At 38.1% G+C, this 23154-nt stretch overlaps 2 protein-coding genes across 2 annotated transcripts in view; both read left to right on the top strand.

Moving 5' to 3' along the window:
• Positions 1 to 5182, top strand: part of pknox2 (pbx/knotted 1 homeobox 2) — a 152852-nt gene extending 147670 nt beyond the window's left edge. Inside the window, exons 17-20 of the mRNA XM_042008855.1 lie at positions 1121 to 1263; positions 2665 to 2879; positions 3285 to 4036; positions 4338 to 5182. Of these exons, the coding sequence (XP_041864789.1) occupies positions 1121 to 1263; positions 2665 to 2879; positions 3285 to 4036; positions 4338 to 4396 (1169 nt within the window). The 3' untranslated portion in view covers positions 4397 to 5182. The remainder of the gene's footprint in view (positions 1 to 1120; positions 1264 to 2664; positions 2880 to 3284; positions 4037 to 4337) is intronic.
• An 8633-nt stretch (positions 5183 to 13815) lies between these two features.
• On the top strand, positions 13816 to 18785 carry LOC121654636 (G2/M phase-specific E3 ubiquitin-protein ligase-like). Its single transcript, XM_042008854.1, has 12 exons — positions 13816 to 13929; positions 14048 to 14107; positions 14193 to 14269; positions 14414 to 14482; positions 14922 to 15127; positions 15378 to 15480; positions 16131 to 16293; positions 16422 to 16525; positions 17139 to 17283; positions 17385 to 17511; positions 18405 to 18506; positions 18775 to 18785. The coding sequence occupies exons 1-12, from the start codon at positions 13816 to 13818 to the stop codon at positions 18783 to 18785; spliced, it is 1281 nt and encodes a 426-aa protein (XP_041864788.1).
• Positions 18786 to 23154: the final 4369 nt, after the last annotated feature.

Genomic DNA, 23154 nt, shown 5'->3' with positions numbered 1-23154 from the left:
TTTCTTACTCTTCTTCTTCTCTTGCCTATGAATGTGAGCTATATGTTTTGGGGATGTTTAAAACAAACCTATTACACATTTTCTGGTGAAACTGAGTTCTCATATAGTTATATTTGCAGTTACTGCATATCTAAAAGTAATATTAGTGATACAGTATTTGCTCTAATCCTGCTGCTTCCCAATTGTGAATCAAACAAAATTAACCACCAGACTCACTGAAAAGTTTGCTAGCAGTCATTTAAGTAAAATAAAGTTAGCTTTAAGGAGAAGAGACTTTAGCCTCCTTTCCTATTTCCTAAAGCTAAAAAAAACAAAAAAAACATGGCTGACTATATTTTAACTTACATGTCAGCCTAAAAATATAAGCTGTATCCTCGTCTCTAAATATATTCACAAGTTCAGATTTTAAATTATTCTACTTCATCATAACCTCAGCTCCCATAATTCTGTTAAAATTGTCACTATCAATATTGTTGATTTTAATGTGGAAATGTTACTGATTAACTCCTCCACATGCATGTCTGTGAGATAATTGGACCGTGCTGCCTATAATAATACAGTTGACTGGCAGGAGAAATCACATCCTGACAGTAAATTAGTGGTTGGATGTTTCTACTTCCAGACAGCTGGGCAGCTGTGGAGGACCAGGGTGAAAAATGTCTCACTCCCATCGCTCTGAAGTAGGTGGTGAAGACACTGCAAAGGGTGTGCCCCATCCAAAGCCCTCTGTTAAAGGGTGGAGCACCCTTGGTAAATGACACAGAGCAGTATAGTGGATTCAAGTGGTTGGAACATATGTGGTATTATCAAGGTGAACTAAATACGGAGTGGAAAGGGGAAAATATGAATTGGTGTCACCATGGTTTTAAATGGCAGGTTGCCATTAAGGAAACATATCATTTCTCCGCTGAACATCTGCATCACTGAAAAAGAACGAGGCAGATCTCCAAGCCTGTTAATGGACCTCCAGTGCTGAGTACTGTGTTTATTTATGTGCGAGAGATATCAAGTGTTTGGAGACTGCTTCCAGGCAAATTTACAGCAAGATCAATGGAAACTGCAGAAAGCGGCTCTGTGTATTAGCACACGATGTTACAGCTCAGATTTGTTTATTTTGCAGGGCCTCAGATCAGTTGCTTCACTCCCAGCAATTTCACTGCCAAGCAGGCCGACTACGTAGACACATACTGCTGGGACTCTCTCATGCATCATGAGTTTGACAGTGATGGGAACTTTGAGGAGCGCTCTCTCTGGGTTCACAAAGTGAGTGTGAAGATTCTGATCCCTTGGCTTGTTACACCTACCCAGACTGACTTGAGACTACATGTATATAAATGCTAAAGCTTTTTTTTTTCTGCTGAGAATACACTTGTTTGTAATTACATGTACGTATGATGATCATGGCTGTCTCGTGTATTTTGTTTTTGTTTGAAGCGTTTAAAGCAAACTGTGATATGCATGGATCTGTTAGGGGCACTGTAGGTACAAATTTAAACAGATGTAAAAAAAAAAACAGTCAACAGCAATAAAAAAGACATGACATACTTGTTTTAGGGGCCACTGTTGTTGTTTTTTTTGTTTTTTGTTTTTTTTCTGCTGTCTTCTTAATTACTATTCTCCTCTATTGTCACCACGTTTATTGTTCTGTTTACATCCTACAAATTCAGCAGCTCTATCCCATCTTAGTTCTCTAGTGTGCCGCGTAGTGTAGTAGTGAACAATTACGCTAATGACAGCGCCAGTTGACTACATGAATGTAAGGTTAAAAAGCAAGTATTTTCTCAGCCTTAGTGTGACTTGCAAAATCTCTGAAAATGTAAATTTTGAAGAATTTTAATTCCTCCCTGAAGACTTTAGCCAAATATTAATACCCAGAAATTTGAATGTACTTTCTTCTAGAATCAATACTATAATGATTTCAGATCAATATTTTCAATTCAGATTGATATTATTAGATCATTAATTATTTAATCAATGTATTGATGTACACTGACATATTGTTACACCCATAGTCGTTTGAAACTCATTTCTGTGACTCATCTGTGCACATTCTCAGAAATTAACTTCAAGTGTTTGCAATGTGCAATATGCGGGTGTCCACTAGGGGCAGTGTATGTAAGAATTTGACCAGATGTAAGGTCACAGATTCAACAATAATAAAAATTCTGAAACATTTTAGGGGCCATAAACTCAAAACTAATCATATATTAACGTCCTTTTTTGTTGCCATGTTTATTGTTTTATCTTAAAAAATACAATTCTATGAAATCTGAGTGCTCTAATGTGCCCCCTAGTGGAATCCTCTGGTAACAAGCGTAGTACACAACCAAGTATGTAATTATGCTCATAACAGACCTGTTTGACTACATCATTGTGAGATTAAAAAGTTAAAAGTATATTCTGGGCTTTAGTGTTACTTAACAAACCTCAGCTGAAAATGTGAATTCTAAAGTATTTTCTTTCTCCTCTGAAGCAGTTTGCCAAATATTCATACCGTTATTGGATTGTTAGTAATTAATTAATTATTGTAGTGCATTACACACCTAATCGTTTATAATTCTGGGTGTAAAGCTCTCATTTTTGTGACTAATCTGCTTTTTTTGTTTCCCCTCCCTTCTCCATTTATATCTCCCTGCTGCCATATTCCTCTCATTTTCTTTTCAGATGTTTCCCTACTCTCTCCTGGCCATGGCCATCCTGATGTACCTGCCGGCTTTAATCTGGCGCCAGCTTGTCATGCCCACTCTGGGCTCAGACCTGCTGTTTATTATCGATGAACTGGACAAGTCCTACAACCGCTCAGTCCGACTGGCCCAAAGCATTTTGGATATGCGTCAGAATACTAAGAACCCACTTACATTTCAGGCTGAGCTTCAGAGGTAAGAGTCATACCTTACAATTGGCTTAAAGGAGAAATATTTACTGCTCTTTTAGTGAGATGCCAAATAACAAACCTTTGCATTTCTGTTTATCATCATCATCCTTGATTTAGAAAAAGTCTGGTTGAATGCAAAATTGTAATTGCAGAGATAAAAAAATTAATTACGCAAGTAAGAAATATCTCACAAAGGTTGCAGAAGTGACGCTGCAGTATCAGTTACAAACAAGTGAAATGTGATTTGGGAATCCATGTAGTTCCATGCAGGGAATGTAGTTTGTGTCAGTGTTGGTGATGTGGTGGGCCACTCCTTGCAACCATATATAGAAGACTGTTTGTGCTTGGATATGCTGAGTTTTTGCTGCATAAATATGGTCCTGATTTTCGTTTTCTTGTCCAACTGCAGGGCCAAGAGGAAGCGATACTTTGAGTACCCCCTCCTGGAGAGATACATGCAGTGCAAACAAAACTCTTACTTCCTTGTTAGCATGCTTTTCCTGCGTGGCTTCCTCCTCCTGACCTTCATGACTTCCGCCTGCCTCTATCTGGCCTACTTCCACCTCTCGGCCTTCCTGCAGGACGAGTTCAGCTGCTTTGTCCGCACAGGGATGCTGCGTGATCACAGCTGGGTTCCAGAGCTAGTCCAGTGCAAGATGATTGGACAGCTGGTCTTTCAGGTGATAAGTGTGGCCAACGGTGCCATCTATGTGCTGTTGGCACCCATCGTCCTCTTTAGCATAATTCGACTCTTTGTTTGGGACACCAGCTTCATCTCCATCTATGAGCTCCTCCCAGCTCTGGATCTCATTAACCGTCGAAGGCTCGGCTGCCCACTAAACGACCTCAATGTCCTCTTGCTTTTTCTGCGTGCCAACGTAGCTCACTTGAAGTCCTATGGGCAGGTGAGGGCTTTGTGCTCTCTTGCACCACCACAAATTGGCAGCACCACTGCAGGACAGGGCTTGAATGCAATGCTGACTCAAGAGGAAATGGAGGAGCGTGAAGAGGCTGCAAGGGAGCTCGCAGAGGAAGTGGAGGAGGCCAAGGAGGAGGGGAAGCTCAACTTGGTGGATATCATGACTATTCTGGGAGCAGCACAGGCAAGAGTGGTGAACTGCAGTGAGAAGAAGCCTCTGATGGAGGAAAACATGAGCCTGGGTACCAGAACACTTATCTACACACTCAAACGCATTGTTCTAGTGGCTATTTTCATCTTCATCATTTGGGATGTACAGAAAATCATTTAGTGACATCCAGATTGGTTTAGGTTCTTTTATACAGGACGACATGAGCAATTTGAGATACTAGGCAGTAAATCTAAAATGGCTGCTGTGTTGCTTTTCTGTCTGAAACTGAAAGACCTATATTTCTAAAAGAGTCTTTAAATTGACTGGCTGATGTAGAAGAGATAGATTTGTGGTACTTCCTTGCCCTAACTGCCCTCTCTGTCTCTTCACAGAGCCAAACCACCAGGGGTACCATGAGTTGAAGGAGACTGCACCATTTAGTCATTACTAGGCCTTCAATGGACTGAATCAATGTGATGGCATTGAGGGACGCAGGGGGTTGGACACCAATTGGGTCTCTGGGGTCTTAAGACCAAAAAACAAGCCTCTTTTAGAATTATAGGGCAAATTGTTCTGGCTGGAAATGTCAGTGGGTATAGATTTACCAGTTGTCAGCTGCTGGGCTTCTGTAGATGTCACTGAGTGTTCTTCTGTCTCTTCAGTTTAGTCCAATATGTTTTCAATAAAGAAAAAAACATGTGTCAGGGGAAAGCAAATGGAAGTAGCTGTTGTAATTATGGGGCCAGAACACCATTTGGGAGAAATACATTCATACAGCGTGTACATGTAACGAGACGGACATTATGTCCAGTACCCTCTGTGGGCCCTACTGTCAGGAATTTTCTGTGACTTTAATTGCATGAGCTTAATAAGAAGTTAGTGAATATTATAATTGATGTGCTTGCTTTTCTTTTGTTGTCATTTCTTTTATAATTTCTCAATCTCAATCTCAACAAATCTATGAGCATCAGTTTTCGACTGACTGGGACAACACAGTGAAACTGTGTATGTTATTACTGAAGTGGTGTATTTTCCAGTCTTTCCAGTCATACTTGGTTTTTGTGCTAAGGCATCTTTTGCTCTTAGAGATGTCAGTGGATTCTTGACAAACTGGTGGTGTTTGGCATCCTGACATGTAATTTGGATTGCATTTTTTTTTCTTTTTTTCTGAGTCTGTTTTTAGTAAATCATGAAAAATCTGTATTCTGTGTATTTCTAAATACATTTATTTGATTTAGCTTTTCTTATTAATTCCTTATTGTGTTTCTGTGATTTACATGTAAGAAAAATATGTTTTATTTTTGAAAAAACATCATGTTTTCTCTGTTTTGTATTGTTTTGTTTTTAGTGCATACAATTCTGCTATGATGTGCACACATGTAAGACAATTATCTACAAAAGAAGGAAACAAACATACAACTTACTACTGTTGGAGCTATAGTTAATGACTTTAGAATAAGATGATCAATTATATTATAGCCAACATGGTTTCCACCATCATTTGAGTTTCTTTTATCCACAAATCTCTCAAGCATGTCCTTGAAATTTGATTAACCAATTTTGTTGGTTGACATTTAATAATAAAGTGAAGCTTGTTTTTTGATAAATTCTTTATTGTTTATGTTTATTAGCCAAATAATAAAGGAAGCATACAGAAGAAGTAAAAAAGCTTAACAAATAAAAAACTAAAATACAGTTGCTGTCCTCCGGGGGCGTACTGCATTTTATTGGAATATTATGTACCATTAGATGGGATGTGAGTTAATGTGGAGTTTAGTGTCTACCAAAGTGGGAATGCCTTGAGGGCCACCACCTTGTAGGGTTTAGATGTTTCCCTGCTTGAGTTCACCTGAATTAAATTTAGGGGTCATTAAGAGGCTTGTGCAAAACTTGACAATGAGCTTCTGGGAAAATCCATTTAATCTGATTCAAGCAGCCAAAACAAAGGTAAACATTGATGTTGCTTTTTCACTTAAAACAGCTCGCAGGCAGTGCAGGGCTGAAATCTGATGTAGCTCTCGAAACCTTTCCTCAAGATCAGGGATCACCAGCTCTGGACCTCTTGGACCAGAGTCCTGCATGTTTTAGACATTTTTCTTAACTTACATCACAACTGATTAAAAATTAAATGGTTCTCCAACAGATTAATGTCAAACTCGTCACAAGCATCTTAATGATCCATAAATCTGAGTCAGGTGCGTTCCATCTTATTTTGTAGCTTTAACTTTTCTGTTGTCTTGTTATCTAACACACATTGATGTAGTGCTGAGCTGCATCTGTATGGTATACGTGAATTACTAAAGAGGAATAGCAACAGATATTCTTTTTTTTCTTTACTTATACTGCAGCATCTTTTTGAGAGAAGGGCTATTGTGTTAATACCTGTTAGTTATTTTATTGTGTTAAGAATCTTTTTTTTTCAATTAAAAAACTATTGAATGAATATATTAACTAATCTTAAATCTTTACTTTAATCAATAATTTGGTAAAGGTCTGCCCCCTTGTGGTGATAATCTATGAAGGCCAGAGTAATCGGCTCGACACATGGGCTGTTGGATCGCATCCTCAGATCGCTTTTCTCCAAGAAATCTGATTGGTTATGATACTGGAGGGAATTTTTCAAAGTAGTCTGTGGTGTGACAGACAAGACCTGAAGGTTGAAGAGTCAGGAGATTTTGCTTGAATTGACAGAAAGCTTGCTGTTGACTCTACGGTACCAAAAAAAAAAAAAAAAAGGAGACAAACCTGAGTTCATCCTACTTTACAAACAACGAAACAGTGTGGTGAATATCATCATTTAATGGACTTCAAGGCTGATCCAGATAAATCCAGGACCTATGTTCGGACAAATTCACCCTGAGGCCACACGGCTGCCTTTTTATTTACATCGCTATTATCTTTGCGCGAGGTATGGTCTGAGAAATTTGGACACAGCTAAAATGATCTGTTCCTCCATGTTGAAAGTGTTTGCAGACTGTGCTGTCTAGCCTGCTCTCAGCTCATTGGTCAGTCAATGAAGCCTCTTGCTCGTTGGTTGTAGTGCCATGCAACAGCAACAAAAGTTAAACATTTTATTTTCTTCTGTCGCGTCGCAAGCCCCAATGTGCACATCCACGTGAACGAGTGAAACATTTCACATGCACGAATGTTGCTTGGCTGGAGGAGGGCAGCGATTTTCGTCTCATCGTGCAAGTTCCATAGAAAATGATGAAGAAGGATTACATTCACCTTTAAATGTCCAGGTTCAGCTGCACAAATCTTGTGTGGATGGACAGCGATTGGATGATCTTGGATGACCCACATGTCTGCAATATAAACAAGCTCTAAAAAACAAGCAAACAAACTCAAAGTTACTGCTGTGCAGCAGCATTAAATTATCCACAGAGCAAAGCATGCAATTACTTTGATGCAGTCAAAGACACAAAAGCATTCAAGCTGCCTTTTGGTTAATGGGGGTAGTTGGTTTATGGCAGCAACACAGAGCAGATTCGACTGATGTAATGAACAAGTGCTCTCTTCAGAAATCCAATTACAAAGAATTTGTTTGTCTTTGAAACTTTTAAAAGACCTTGGTTTTGTGGCTTTTTGTTTCTTATGTTTTTATCATTAGAGGAAGAAGTCACAGGCCATGGAGCACTTTCTAGTTGTGGCATATATCAGCTCTCAGATATTCTGTGGGATAAAAAAAAAAATAAACAGACTTTCAAGCTGCTTGGTTATCTCCTGATTCTTATGATCAACATCAATAAATGTCATATCTTAATCTCCATCCTCCATCTGGTAAAACGGAAGATGAAAGAAGCAGACAGGCAGATGTGATAATGACTGTTCTCAAATGTGTATTCTTAATGGAAGCAATCTTAAATCTTAACAGAAAGGTAAAATGCATGCAGTATGTACCTGCTCTTTGCAATGGTTTAACTGCTGCAGCTGTCTGACTCAAGCCACTTGAGGGCATCATTGAATCATACTGAAACTAGACTGCTTGCACTGTTTGAATAGCCACAGCATAGTAATTTAGGGCTCCATCACAAGTTGGGTCATTGATTATTTTATAATTCCTGTAATCAGAACAGAGGAGAATGCAGTCATGTTTAAATCAGTCTTATCAGACATTCACCAGGTTCAGACTCCACAGCTAGAGTCTGTTAAAGCCTGTGTGCACCAGCCTGTTTCAAAGAGTCATTATGTGTAAGCAGGCTGGTGTTGCTGGGGTTGGAGCGATGGCTTTGGAAATAAGAAGTTGCTGGAAATCTTCACTGTGGTCAGTTACGTCAGCAAGCTGGACATAAACTCCCTCTGTAAAAATAATTGACAAAACGCTCATTCTTAAAAGCAGAATTTGACTAAGGGAAATAAGAGGCCAAAGGTACCCACAGCCTTCTTTATAACCCATCTGTTTGCAAAGATAATAGTGATTATAATGTTACTGTACCATGTTAAGGCAGTATCGCAATGTTAGCACAGCTGGATCCAAGTGAATTTGTATTCATTACACAGAATTGTACAGCTTTTTGCCTTAATGAGGCAGTGAGAGTGGAGAGAGACAGGGAATGTGGGGAAATAATTATGGCAGTGACATGCAGTAATGGCCCAGGAATTGAATAAAAGGCTTTCACTGCCATCAGGTTACTGCTTTAATTTATATTTCTACAGATCTCACCCACTGCTCCATTTCAAAGGCAGACGTGAACAAAGAAGTCAAGAGGAAAAATTTTAACTAAGAAGGCTCCTCACCTAAATGTTTAAGGTACATTTGGAAAGAGGCCTTTTAGGCTTGTGGTCCTGTACAGAAGAATGTGTTAGTGCTATATTCAGCATGGAAACAAGAAACAACATATGTGATAGTGATGTAATGTCTGCATTTGAGACGGTTGGTGTAAACTGAAAGCAAAATTTTAATTATTCTTTTTTGGCACTGATTTCAGTTGCTTTACAGTTCAGGGCCTTGTTGGTTTTTCTTTGCAGGTAAGCTGTTCACCCAGATGCTGTTTTTGTAATGAATAAAGAATGTCGTTTGCGATCATCTCGTTGATATGCAGTAAGTAGTTTTTCTGGAGAACAAGTCTGTCTGGATTGCAATATATTTTGCTTATGAACCTGGATGTACTGGACTTATTAATGGTAATGCTTTTCAACCCAGTGACACCAGAAAGTCTGTGATATATAAATTTATCCACTTCTCCACGATGGAGTATTGTGTAACCATGTTACATGGTTGTCACATGGCAATGTATCCCTCTGCTCTATATTTCTGTCGAGAATTGTTCATGCAACAGGATGGGAATTATAAAGCATGCATTTAAAAACATGCAAACCATGATCTGTAGAGTTTTGTATGTGTCTCCCTTTACGTTTAGCAACATGTAGACCTTAGTATGTACATTCATTACATGTATTCTTTATGTCTACCCTGCACTTACGGGCACAGAAGAAAAAAAAGGAATCATGAGTGGGAGGGAAGTTGTTAAAGCAGAATAACAGTTGTGCAGACAAGAGTCAAACCAGGAAATCTTGCATGTTAATTCACAAACGTTAATGGTCATGTTTCTGCCATCCCTTCCAACCTTACGTTAAAACAAGCAAGGAGGGGAAATGGTATTAAATGAACACTCACGACAGAAGAGGTTGATGAGCTAATGCGAAACAAACACCTGCACATGATTTAGTAAAGATTAAGTTTGGTTCACATTAGCTGGTCTGTTGCTGGGTTTGACTCGTATTGCTCAATTAAGTGGTGGTCAGACAAACTAAAATGGGCTGATCTTCTAACAGGAAAAGGTTAGATATTATCTGACTATTGGTAGTTTACCTACATGTGCAAGACACCTTAAAGCTGAGCTGTCTGGTGTTTTGAACAAGCTTCTACACAGCCAAGCAGAATAAAGCACAGATGGATGAGAACAGCTGGAATTAAGGCCCTTCATGACAATACTTACATTATTTATACACTTGTATATATACATTTTTGTGATTTTTATAATGACATTGCCAAGTGTGTTTGGTATCAAGTCTAGGGATGCCTGATTCCAGTCTTTGAGGGCCACCATCCTGTAGGTTTCAGATGTTTCCATGATCCAAAACCCCTGATTCAGATTAAATGGATACCCAACTGCTTTATTTTGAACATGTTAAGACAAAAATAAATAAATTAATAAATAATAAAACCAGCAAAGTAAAATAAAAAGGGCAACAGAAACTAAAGGATTAGTATGACTTTATTATTAAAGTAATTGCTTCCTGTTTAGATTAGCCCCATATTTGGCTATATATTTCTATTTGAAGCCAGTTAACCAAACAAAATCTGTACATATATTAACAAATACATATTTGTACATGCACATGCAAAATAAAAAGTAGTAAGAGAAATCATTGATGATAGCACCGATTAAATCCCCTTCTGTTCCCCAAATCCTTTAAAAAACTTAAAGTTAAACCTCCTTTTAACTGTGATCATGCTTTTTCTGGAAACATCAAAGGAAGAGACTTTTACAGTGAAAAAGAATTAAGCTTGGCTGTGATATCATTTTTCATGCTTATGTTTAATCTCACTCTACTCTTCGTCATTCTTGCAACCACACTCAGCATCCAGGCCTCACTGAATAAACACAAACTCAGCTACAATCATGTCTGACCAGGTTTCGCCGTCAGAAGCCCTCCCATCCTCCTGGAATTCACTCAGAGTAGCAAAGGCGGGTGCTACAGGGTATTTACTTGATCTCACAATGAGCATGAGCCAAGCCTAGTTTTATAAAGCAGAAAAGCCAAACAGCTTGCATGCTGATCCAGGACTAACGTCCTCATTTTTCTGTTCCCTGATGAGGTAGGCCACATTCATCTGTCACAGCATGACAGCTGAGATACTCTGAGAAGGGACCCAAGCTAGAGATAATGCTGAAAGTGAAGGTGGGAGAGTGAAAGACAGAGGCTATTAAGTTGTTGGAACACTGTTGAGCCAGTCCTGGGCTAAGCCTGGTTTGGGTGATCTGTGTAGGTTCTCAGTCATCTAAGTGATGAAAATCAGACTACAACCAAAGGCAACTGGACTGAATTTGCTTTAGTTCTCATCTGCAAGTGTTTTTTTTTTTTTTTTTTTTTTTTCAGTTTTAACTTACTGGTGGGAAATTTCAGCTAACAATGTCTTCTGTAACTTGTCCAGAACTCAACCAACGTAACAGGCTTAACCCCCTTTCGGCTTCAGAATTGCATCAATTCTTGGTGTCATAGGTTCAACAAGCTGTTGGAAACATTCCTTAAAGGTTTAGCTCCATATCAACATGACAGCATCACACAGTTGCTGCAGGTTTGTCGGCTGCATCCATGATGAGAATCTCCCGTTCCACCACATCCCAAAGCTGCTCTACTGGATTGAGATCTGGTGACTGAGGAGGCCGTTGGAGTCCAGTTATCGTATAAGATAGCTGTCAAAAAGACGTATGCATGATTCTAAGATTTGTAGTCGTATTTTTGTGTTAATAAAAGTTTTGTGCACAAATCAAGGCTGTCATATATGTGCGTCTGGTCAATTTTGTGGATTAGGAGTTGTTTTATGTGAGTATGAATCTTAAAGCTGTGAGTGCAAAATCTTGTGAATACAACTCCAATTTCTACGAAGACAAAGTCTCCTATTCTGTGTGGACACGAATTCACGTTTTTGGGTACGAGTAGAAAAGTATTCAGATGACGTCACAAGGGAGGAGTAATCGATCTGCCGATTGTACAAAACACAACAAGCTCCAATTTCAAAGATGGCTGAAGAAATTGCAGCGGGAGGAGCTACCGGCTCAAGTGAAGCATCACAGGTAAGATGTTCAAGCGGTCTTTATTTATATATTAAAGAAAAACATACTATTTTCAATAATATTCTTTGATTTAAAGACGTACTGCTATAGTTTGCCATGTCGGGTAGTGCTAGCATTAGAAGCTGGCTTGTGCTATTAGCATTGATGTAGCGTGGAAACTATAAAATGTTTATTCTTAGACAATGTCGATTGAAATGCGACTTTTATGGATTTATTAATTACGCTATTTAGTCGATCAGTCTGTCCTCGCCAATCCTCTTTTCCATTTACCCCACTCCCTTCGCCCGCCTTTTTTTTTTATTCCACTCCTGCGTTGTTCAGAAGCTGAGGATAAATCAATCCATGTACCGGTGAATAACCGTATTTATTATATATGTCATGATATGCATATTTATGTAATCTTCTCTGCCATAAACACGATATTGCGGGGGTTGCGGGGGCGTTTGAGTGACGTGACCTGGGACGCCGATGGAGTGAAGAGACTTAATTCCTCCCAGTAGAAAGTTGCAATGGATTTCTTTAACCATCACTATTACTCTGAAGTTGGTTAAGTACCGCGTAAAACCTCATAGGGCAAATATCTGGCATATTTCCTCCCTGAGCATCATCTTTGTCATCTGATCAACCAGCGGAGCACCGTTGCTAGGGGCATTGGCGTCCCTAGCAACGGTGCTCCGCAAGTCGTGTTATACTGTTTACAAAAATGACAAACCATAGAGTGCAGTGATTGGCAGCACTTTATAATGATAACAGGTTATTGTTTGAAAACTAATCATTGGCTAAATAAATATTAGTATGTGTCTGCACCCAGTTGTTTGAGATCTGCCACTCACAAGTGTGGACCAGATTTTCTTGCTGTTGGACCAGACTTTTTGGTATTGATGGACCCAAGTTTATACTTTGAGAAGAAGTTAGACTCTGATAAGATAGTTTTAAAAAAAACATGTCAATGACCTTTGCTATTCAATATTGGACTTTTTTGTCCCCAGGTCCAATTAAGAGACATCATAAACACAGCTCAAAACCTTGTTCTGATGTTAAATAACAGTTTACCAGCAAATGCCAGGCTAGACAGACAGGGCAGCACAGGAGAAGCTGCTGTTGGACAAGGAGTGCAGTCAGTGAGCACAAGACCTCAGCAGGCAGTGCAACAAAGAGCTCAGCTCAGTGGCCATGGACAGTCTGTGAAACAAGAAATGGCAAGGTGGGATACACAGATCTTTTGTCTTAGAATATTTTCTGGAGCTTTAAACCATCACCCTGTAACTATTGTATAAAGCAAATTTAACAAATTATAATCCTTGAGAATAGGTTTCTTCTGAGTTAGGTTGTTTTTTTTTGTTGATAAAAGATACAAATAATTAAAGGCTATACCATCTTTTTAGGTCTTTTCCAGGATTTTTTCAAAAAGAGGCAAGGGGCAAGAGACGATTTGCGCCATATAGGCCAAAAGAATGTGGAAAGTCTTTTTTGGTGAATTTTTTTCTTCTTGAAAAACAATATGAAAAAACACCAAAAGGAGAGGATGAACTACCACTGATGCTGGCTGGTCTTGGAAAGCGTTCCCTAACCATATCTGAAAACATGACACATTCAGAGGTACTATATGCTATTATTCATTTACTGGCATGCTATGTCCACAGAAAAAACTTCCATATTAAAAAAAATTTTCCATGCATGATTTAGTTAATACCAGCACAATTAAATAGTCAGTACTTAATAAGTATAGATCATTGAGATAAAGCTTTAATCATACTTTTGTCTTTTAAGATTTCAGATTTGCTTGTGAATGCATATCCAAGACTGGCGAATATATGGATTAATGTTGATTCAAAATACCCCCTGTAAAAGTGTTTATATGTTTAGGTTTGTTTAGTATCAAAGCTTTTCAATTTTAGGTGGAAGTGGACGACGGAAGTTGGTTGTTATCCCTCCAGATCTACATGGATACACTGGCCAGCAGCTAAAAGCAGTGACTGGCAATGGAAAATACTTACTGTACATCTCACCTTTACAAGAAGAACTTGATACAATTCCACTTCCACCTGAAGCTAAGGAGTTTGAGAACATGCCCAAAGCCCAGTGTACGTCCTGCCAGAAAATGGTGCCACTTCAGATTCTTCCAGTGCACATCAAGGAATGTAAAAGAGAACTTGTAGATTTGTGTCATTCTGCTGAAGAGGTATGTCAAAGTTCAGTCTTTAAAGGCTTCATTTTACAGCTGTTTATCTTTTAAATTGAAATGTCTTTCTGTATTGTGCTCTGAACACTTGTGTATTGTTGTTGTTTGTCTCCCCCAGCAAAGTTGCGAGGAACATGAAGATGAATTCACAGATTCCAAATGCAACCAGTCAGATCAGGTGAAATAGTTTGTCTTTCTTGCCATTTTAAATCTCTGGAATAATTAAAGTTTTTATTAGAATGCTTCTTTAATTCTTTTTGTAGACAGCTGAATGTCCTGTGTGCAACAATGCATTTCAAGTTGGCATCATTGAAGTCCATGCAGCCACATGTGGATTGCGGTATTACAAATTACTTCAGTGTAGCGTTTTAAATGTATTGCAACATTAATTTTACAAATTACATTATGGAACATTGCTTTGCAAAATGCTATATGTATGCAAGTGTTTATGTCAAGATATTTAGGACAACGTGTTTGTGTGCAGACCTTCAGAAAATGACAGCGATGAATCAAGTGGATCAGGGGCAGTGGGTAAAATCAGTACCTTTCAAAGGTAATGTTGTACATAAAGTAGTTATGATAGAAAATTATGTTAAAAGGGTAATGAACACTTTAATGAGGTACTGCAGTATCCATTGTACTTTTCCTGTTGAAAAGCTTTGTCATTTATTCGAGTGTGATCACAGACAAATGTGTTAATCCAAAACCATATTATGTCTGTGACGCATTTTGCTCTTATCTTTACTTATGTGAGGCCTGTTCTCATCTCGTAGAATTTCACCAGTACAGCAGGTGTGGCAGTTGCTGTGCTATGCCACATGCTAACAAAGACATAGAACACTTGTAACAAAAACCTATGAACTTATACAAACAGTATAATCATATATAATTAGTTTTTATTCAAATGCTTAATGTTTAACAAGAAAAGTAAATCAGGAAATAGACAATGTCTTGTGTTAATTTTTTTTTTTATGTTTTATTTATAATTCCAGTACAGAGGAAATCTTGGATTGGATTACTCATCAAGTAAATGAAACGGATACATTTTCCATCTGTGTTTCACGAACTGACCTCTTCAGCAGAGGCATGCATCAGTGGCAACGGCAGAAGAAGACATCGCCAAAGTCTAGACTTAAGGTCACGTTCTTTGGGGAGGCAGGCATTGATACTGGTGCCCTTAGCCGGGAATTTCTCACAGGTGCAATTTTTTTTCTTAATTCAATCTCACAATAACAGAAAAATTATGCACATAAAAATTTTACAAGGCAATGTGCAGGATAAAAGATTATCTAGAACACAAAGGAAGGGAATTATTAGCATGCTGGATGTAGTTCCAAGAACTTTGTTTGGACTGATATTATCTGGTGGTGTAGTGGATTTAAATGCTAATTATTAAATAGAGAAACAGAAGAAACCTTCCAAATCTCCTGTATTTTTATTTTTTGCAGAAATGCTGGCAGAGGTTGAAAACAGACTCTTTGCTGGAGGATCAGATAAGAAAGGGAAGAATCCTGTTTATTGTCTCAACAGTTTGAACTCAAACTACTTCAGGTGTGTAGTTAAATTCCTCTTATATGTTTTATTTTAGCATATTAATAGCTATAATATTTAAAACTGTTTTATATTGTTATATTTTGTTCTGAACTGTTTTCGTGTTCTTCAGCCCTGCAAATAAAGTAATATGTAAGCAAGAACCGGACTTACCCAAGAGTCAGCAGCTGATACATAGTGACATCACCAAGATTGTTGACATAAGCAAGAACTAGATGTAATAGAGAATTAATCAGTCTGTTATCATTTAGGTTTGTTGCATTAGATACGCCCCTCAATTCAACACTTACGCATATTGATCGGAACACCTCGATCTGCACGAGTAATAATGGCATGCTCACATTAGGAATAACTGGACAATTACTTGGTTGGGTGTCCAGCCATCCCATTGTCCAAGGTCTGTCCAGCTTAAGAAGAAAAAATGTGAACTTATCCAAGACTTGGGGCTCTGGCCGGACACCCTGTCCCCTGAGCCCAGCCCTGCATTGCTTTACCTGTTAGAATCGGTAGTAAATTTTCTATAAATGAGAATACACTCTCCTGTTTTTATTCTTAGGCTTCAAATAAAAGAACCAATATAACAATATCATCATAAATCCTCATAAATATATTCTTGTAGTTTATATGCTGTGTTGTTTTGATTTGTTTAGGAGTGTGGGAGAGATGATGGCAGCTAGCCTGGCACAAGGTGGACCTTGCCCCAACTTTTTGCGCGAGTGGTGCTTCAAATATCTCTGCACCGGTGATTCTGACAGTATACAAGTGTCTGCCAGTGATGTAACAGATTTCGAACTGTCACAGCTTATTGAGAGGGTAAACAATTTTTTGGAAGTCAGTAATTGGGGGGGGGGGGGGGGGGGGGACTATTATTGGGAACCACAGTTGTAGAGAATGGTGATACAATGCAAGTTGATTTTACTTGACACCTTCTTTGTTTCCAGATAAACAGCGCTGGACATGACAACATCAGTGACTTGGTTGATGATATTGTGACCTGTGGCTACACCGGAATCGTGTCTATGGAAAAAAGACACTCCATGATAAGGTATTATAAGGACATGGTTTTCATTAAGGCAAAGGCGTATTCTTAATTTGTGAACCAAATTTCAGTATATCCCGAAAGGATTCACAGCGCTTTGCTTTTTCCACATTTTATGTTAGTTTTCTTCCAAATATGCAAAATTAATTTATTTTCTTAAATTTCTTCATACAAATAACCAATTAGAAAAATGTGAAAACATTTTTTGTGTATTACAAATGTAAAAAATACAAAGACCAAAAATCCCATTTACCGAATTATTCACGGCATTGGTTTCTGAACCATTTTGCAAAGATCCTGAAGTATAAAATGGCCAACTCAGATTCCAGCAGTGTATTTGATCAAACATCTTTGGAAAGATCTGAAAATGGCTGCACTGATTTATCCATCCAGCCTGATGAAGGTTGAGAATAACTGCAAAGAATAATGGAAGAAATAGTCTAAAGATAAGTGAGCTAAGCTGGTGGCATCAAATCTAAAATAAGGAATACAAGTAACATTGGTTTCATGCAAAGCTGTGTTGTTAAAACTTCCTTGCATTTAGTAGTTCTTTTTTCCTCCTCATGTAACAGGTTCACCACTAATTTTTAGTCTTCTGATAACACTTATTTTTCATTAGAACTGTTGTACTACACTCAACCATGAGACTCATCCCGATGCTGGACCAGCTCAGAAAAGGCCTTGAGCTGTATGATCTACCAAAAATCATGAAGACCCATCAAGACCTTTTCCTACCACTGTTTGTTCCTGGGGAAGATCATGAGGTATTTTCAGTTTTTGACTGCTTTTAATTATGAAATAATGTTTTGTGCAACAATTGGGCCAATTCAGGTTCAGACTAAATTGCACTTCTGTCTTCCTAAAGCCAGATGCAACCTTCCTCCTGGAGAGGAGTCGTCCTGTCTTCAGTGAGATAGGTTCTGCCAAGCATCAAAAAGAAGTAAAGATTATGAACTTTCTCCAAGACTACCTTCAAGAAATAGAGGATTCTGGTATGTTTTGTTAAATATTGGGTAATCAAGAGGTCAACTTTGTCTGCTATCCCACAGTTCACTGTACACAACTACACTTGTCTGCGAATGTATTCATACTCTTCTAAAGTTCTTCTAAATACTCTTCCAAACTCTTCTCTATACTATACTCTTCTAAAAGGCAAAATTCTTAAAACAAATTTAAATAACTGGAGACTAAAAAATAATACATTTGCTGAATTATAATTAAGTGAAATAAGGCATCAATTTTAAAATTGATTTGGAAAATATATATTTTTAAAAATATACTAACAATCGGGTCCTGGAGCAATGAGAGCACTTTGCTGATGAGCAGGGGTCCAGGATACCTGTGGACAGGTGAAGACGTCTGATGGAGAGTTCCAGAAAACACCTGATTGCAGTGATGGACTCAAAGGATTGTTCAACAAAATATTAGCTGATAAGGGATGGAACATAGATTAATTTCTCAGATTTTTTGCTTGTATTTTTAAAATATATCTATTAAACCACAAATAATGTCATGATTTTCATCAAATTTCAATGTATTACTTTTGTGAGTTTCAGCTCATTTCAGTCGCAGCACATTTTTTTCCTTCTTTATTGGAAGGGTATGAGTAATTTTGCAGGCATGTGCGTGTGTGTGTGTATATATATATATATATATATATATGATGATGATGAATGACTTGCAGAGTTCTGTAGGTGTCTAAACAATTGCCTCATCATAATCCCTGTCTTCTTCAGAAAAACGTTGCTTTTGTTTTTATCTTTATGTACTTCATGTTTTAAGTGACCAATTATTCTTACACTCAAATTAAGAATAATTTGTGTATATTTTGTTTATAATTTGATGACTAAAATAAAACTAAGAGTGCATTATTCTCCTAATCAAGAACAAGAGGGCTCCAGCAACGACGGTGGCATTCCAGGAGGTTGGACTGTAGGCCACATCATGCAGTGGATGACTGGACAACAACACAAGCCTGTTCTGCCAAGTCAAAAAAAGGACTTTACTGTAACTATGAAATTTCACCATGACTGTGACACACAACACACTGTTTGTTTTCCAACTGTAAGTGCCTGCAGCCGGACAGTCACATTCCCATCAGCTCACCTAAAAACATACAGTGAATTCAGAACCATCATGACACAAGCCATTTGCCATGGGCAAAGTTTTGACAGGGTGTAACCACTCAGTCTAAAGAAAGACAACAAAGTTACTGTGACTGTTCAAATAAGGTTTTATTCTTTTGCTATTTGCAGGAGCACACTGAATGTTTAAAATCAACTTTTTTGTTTATCACTAGCAAACTATTGTTTGTCTGAGAATGAAGATTTATGCCAAAGTTAGTGTTTACCTTCATGTTACTCAGAGTACCTGCAGTTGTTTTTGTTTTTCACAAAGTTCATTCTGAAAATGGAATATCTCCAATGGAAATTTCCTAGGGAAATTTAGAAATGTTTTTCAATAAAAATGTTTAGGACAAATGTCTCGTGTTAAACAAGGCCTTTTTTGCTCTAAAAGTTTCTATACACCACTTCATCTTTTTTTTTTCAGGTCTTGTTACAGCTCAGTCATTTCTTGTGTTGCCCTCAGACTTTCATACCACTGAACCATTGTTATGTAAATGTCTCTGCCAAATGATTCTGATGATGCCAATGGATCTATCATGGTCTGTACAGTTTCCATGGTATGTGGATCCAGAGGACAGTCAATTTCTGGGACTTCAACTCCATGTGGTTCTTCTTGCACAGCATCAAACATCTCCCAGTCTGTTCCAAATAGCTCCATGTTCTGAAAAAAACATTTAATTTTATAAACATATAAGATCACACTCTGGCCTACACAGCTGCAGCGCCAACAGAAAACATTCAACAAGAGATGAAAAAAAGATTCAACTAACCTGCACATCATTATTTGGGTCACAAGGCTTATTCATGTGACCCAAAACCCAGAGCTGGTTTGGAGAGAGCCCACCTTCTGACCTTAAGGGATGGTTGTCCCAGCCTTCTGTGAAGCTGTGCAGGGCCTCTGCCAGACGCGGAAGGAAGACATAGTGGGCACAAAACAGATGAACAGAATCTGCCAAATCCAAAAGGCCATCCTCCTCGAGACTGTGAAGTACTTCATAGAAAAGGTGTGTCACGCAAGTCCAGACATCTCGCCACATACGTTCGATTCTAGATCAGAAACATAACTTATTTAGCTGGAAAGTTAATTTTGATGTGTGACTAAAAATACAGTGCAGTAATAATTTTCCATTTCATATCTTGGAATTGCTTAACTGTAAACTATATGAAATATTGTAACCTTTGATTATGTACACTCCGCCCGGCTATAAAACTTCCTCTTCCAGTTCCTTTAACAGTGAACATGGTTTCAGCAATTAAGATATTCTCAACGCCTTGATCAGCCCTGACCCTGGAAAGTACATGAAAGAAATGTTCAGTCAAATTCATGAAAACAAAATATTCCATAAAACATTACTGAATTGGGTAATGAGGTCATAGAAACAAGAGGCAAACGTGATATCTCTTTACCTGGAAGGCCAGCCGTAGTTCTCTACTGCCTTCAGAAAAAATGAATGAGCAGTGCTTGAGCAGTTGTTCGTTGCTGGTTCCAGATAGAAAATCTATATAAAAAGACAAACAACATTTGAATCTGCAGAGTCTGCAACACATGAGATTAAAAATCTTCACTGAACCTTTAGAAAATTCAAAAGAATCAGAAAACCTTAAAAAAAAAGCAGTTAATGCATGTATTTTTTGGCAAAGGGTTTCTACCATCATGAACACAAATGTTTTGTAAATTTGTGAATATACATTTTAAATGGTTGATTTCCTGCTCCTGTACATCCTACTTTTCCCCCTCCCACCTGATTTTGTCCTCCATTCCTTGTCATTATTTTTTCCTCCCCTTCCTCACATTTTCTCTCCATATGGTTGTCCAAATAAACCCTTAAAATTCTGTGGATCTAGGAGTTTTTAAGTTATTATGAGTGCAAACCTTTTTCCTTTTTGGTGATCAGAAAACCACACCAGAAAACCAATGAGCAGAGGTGGCAGAGTAAAGTGATTATTGTATTGGATTATAGTATTGCTCCCCATCATTGCCATCTGTCATCTACTTGGAATATTTGTTATATTATTTAACATTATTGTGCATTAATGAGCATGCACATCTGTACGTAGATAGCTCACATATGTGTGTAAAAAATATATATATTTCTGTGTGTGTGTGTATACTGTACATGTATATGCAATAGTGTGTATATATATCTAAACAATTGTAGATAATTCTTAGAATCCTTTACTGGCATTTTATCTTTTTTTGTGATGGAGATTATGTATAAGTAATTGGGTAAAATGAATAGTATAGTATTATAGATTATCTGAATATTTTACTGAAAAAAATGTATCACATTTGCATCATTGATTTGTGAAAAACATGATGTGACACAGGGGCAGGAACTAATAAGTTTTACTTCCTCCTGCTTCTTTTCAAACAGATCATTTCCATCCCCCTTGTTTTTATCCTTTTTTTAATCCTCTCTTTTCTTATAAAATAAACTATTCCTTCATTGATTAATTCAAATTCACTGTTAACAAGTGTGTGGACAGATGTTGGAAGACCAATGCAGTTAATTTTCAGTGAATACAAACAGAGATACAGTAATTAATTGAGCACAAAAACCTTTCTCGAGTATCCATCTATTCCACCAAATATGATGATGTTGTACCTTGGATACAAAAGACAAAATGACAATGAGTAGTCATCCCAAAGAAATGGATAAATACATAATAAATGCCATACCGTATCAGCTTGTGGTTTGTGTCCACATGGACTAATGACAAAGGCCCCTGTACAAAGTAGGACCTTCTCACTATGCACCCCAGCTGTGTCATCCTTTCCAAAATTCCTGGAGCATCAACTCTGTGCATGGACTCCTTGATGCGATCCCACTGAACTCTATGGCCATCAGCTAGCAGACAACCTTTAACCATTCTGTAGCCTGCATTTGGGATCCTGCTTTTTATGGACAGTACAGCATCATCTAGTTCACTGTCCGATAAGTTGCTGTAGGTAGATCTTGTGGACAACCCACATTCACGCATACGCCGGAAGATTGTGCTTTGGCTGACACCCAACATATTGGCAATGCAAGACACTGGTAAGGGGATGTTGATGAGCCGAGAAAGAAGCTCCTCAGAAAAAATGAACTTTGGTCTTCCTCGTCCTCCAGCTCTAACAAAGGCACAGGGACTCTCTTGGAAAACAGCTGAGTCGATCTTACTTTGCAGGCATAAAAGACACTCCACAATTTCATTTGGGATGTTTAAGGTATTAGAGGCAGCTGTCATAATAAATGCCTCTTGGTTGACAACATACTGGAAGTAATCCAAATTCAAGTGTGGTTGACTTAACATGTTGAGAATTCTTGATTTTAGACGTTCCAGTAATTGAGTAGCCACAGGTCCCTGTGAAAAAACAAAATAAAGTAATATTGTTGTCAGATCTAAACTGGCATCAACAACATTACTTAGTTTTGAGACTTTGCAAAGGGGAATGTGTATAAGGTCACAGCACTTGTGGTTGTCAAAGAAATATGAGTATATACTTAAATGAAAATAGATGATAATTGAATTTCTCCAACAATTGTGATGCATTAGACATCACTGTTAACTTATAGGCGCTCAACAACATACAAACCTGCCCATTCTACATAATGCAACGCCATGCTCGGTAGAGATTCAAAATATTTTTTTTTTTTTTGCAAAACATAGTGTTTTTAGCAACGTAGCCAATGATTAGTTTTAAATCTAAAACAATAACCTGTTATCATTATAAAGTGCTGCCAATCACTGCACTCTATGGTTTGTCATTTTTGTAAACAGTATAACACGACTTGCGGAGCACCGTTGCTAGGGACGCCAATGCCCCTAGCAACGGTGCTCCGCTGGTTGATCAGATGACAAAGATGATGCTCAGGGAGGAAATATGCCAGATATTTGCCCTATGAGGTTTTACGCGGTACTTAACCAACTTCAGAGTAATAGTGATGGTTAAAGAAATCCATTGCAACTTTCTACTGGGAGGAATTAAGTCTCTTCACTCCATCGGCGTCCCAGGTCACGTCACTCAAACGCCCCCGCAACCCCCGCAATATCGTGTTTATGGCAGAGAAGATTACATAAATATGCATATCATGACATATATAATAAATACGGTTATTCACCGGTACATGGATTGATTTATCCTCAGCTTCGGCGGGAGAAGGGAGTGGGGTAAATGGAAAAGAGGATTGGCGAGGACAGACTGATCGACTAAATAGCGTAATTAATAAATCCATAAAAGTCGCATTTCAATCGACATTGTCTAAGAATAAACATTTTATAGTTTCCACGCTACATCAATGCTAATAGCACAAGCCAGCTTCTAATGCTAGCACTACCCGACATGGCAAACTATAGCAGTACGTCTTTAAATCAAAGAATATTATTGAAAATAGTATGTTTTTCTTTAATATATAAATAAAGACCGCTTGAACATCTTACCTGTGATGCTTCACTTGAGCCGGTAGCTCCTCCCGCTGCAATTTCTTCAGCCATCTTTGAAATTGGAGCTTGTTGTGTTTTGTACAA

The sequence above is a fragment of the Melanotaenia boesemani genome, chromosome 15 (assembly GCF_017639745.1).
Source record: "Melanotaenia boesemani isolate fMelBoe1 chromosome 15, fMelBoe1.pri, whole genome shotgun sequence".
NCBI lineage: Eukaryota > Metazoa > Chordata > Actinopteri > Atheriniformes > Melanotaeniidae > Melanotaenia > Melanotaenia boesemani.
Note: the sequence above shows the minus strand (reverse complement) of the source record. Positions and strands in the feature narration are given on the sequence as shown.

Excerpts from the sequence above, each read along its gene's own strand:
- LOC121654636 (XM_042008854.1), top strand. The coding sequence starts at position 13,816 with ATGCCCAAAGCCCAGTGTACGTCCTGCCAGAAAATGGTGCCACTTCAG. Across the intron at positions 13,930-14,047 it reads TGTGTCATTCTGCTGAAGAG|CAAAGTTGCGAGGAACATGA; the intron begins GTATGTCAAAGT and ends TGTCTCCCCCAG. Across the intron at positions 15,128-15,377 it reads TAGCCGGGAATTTCTCACAG|AAATGCTGGCAGAGGTTGAA; the intron begins GTGCAATTTTTT and ends TATTTTTTGCAG.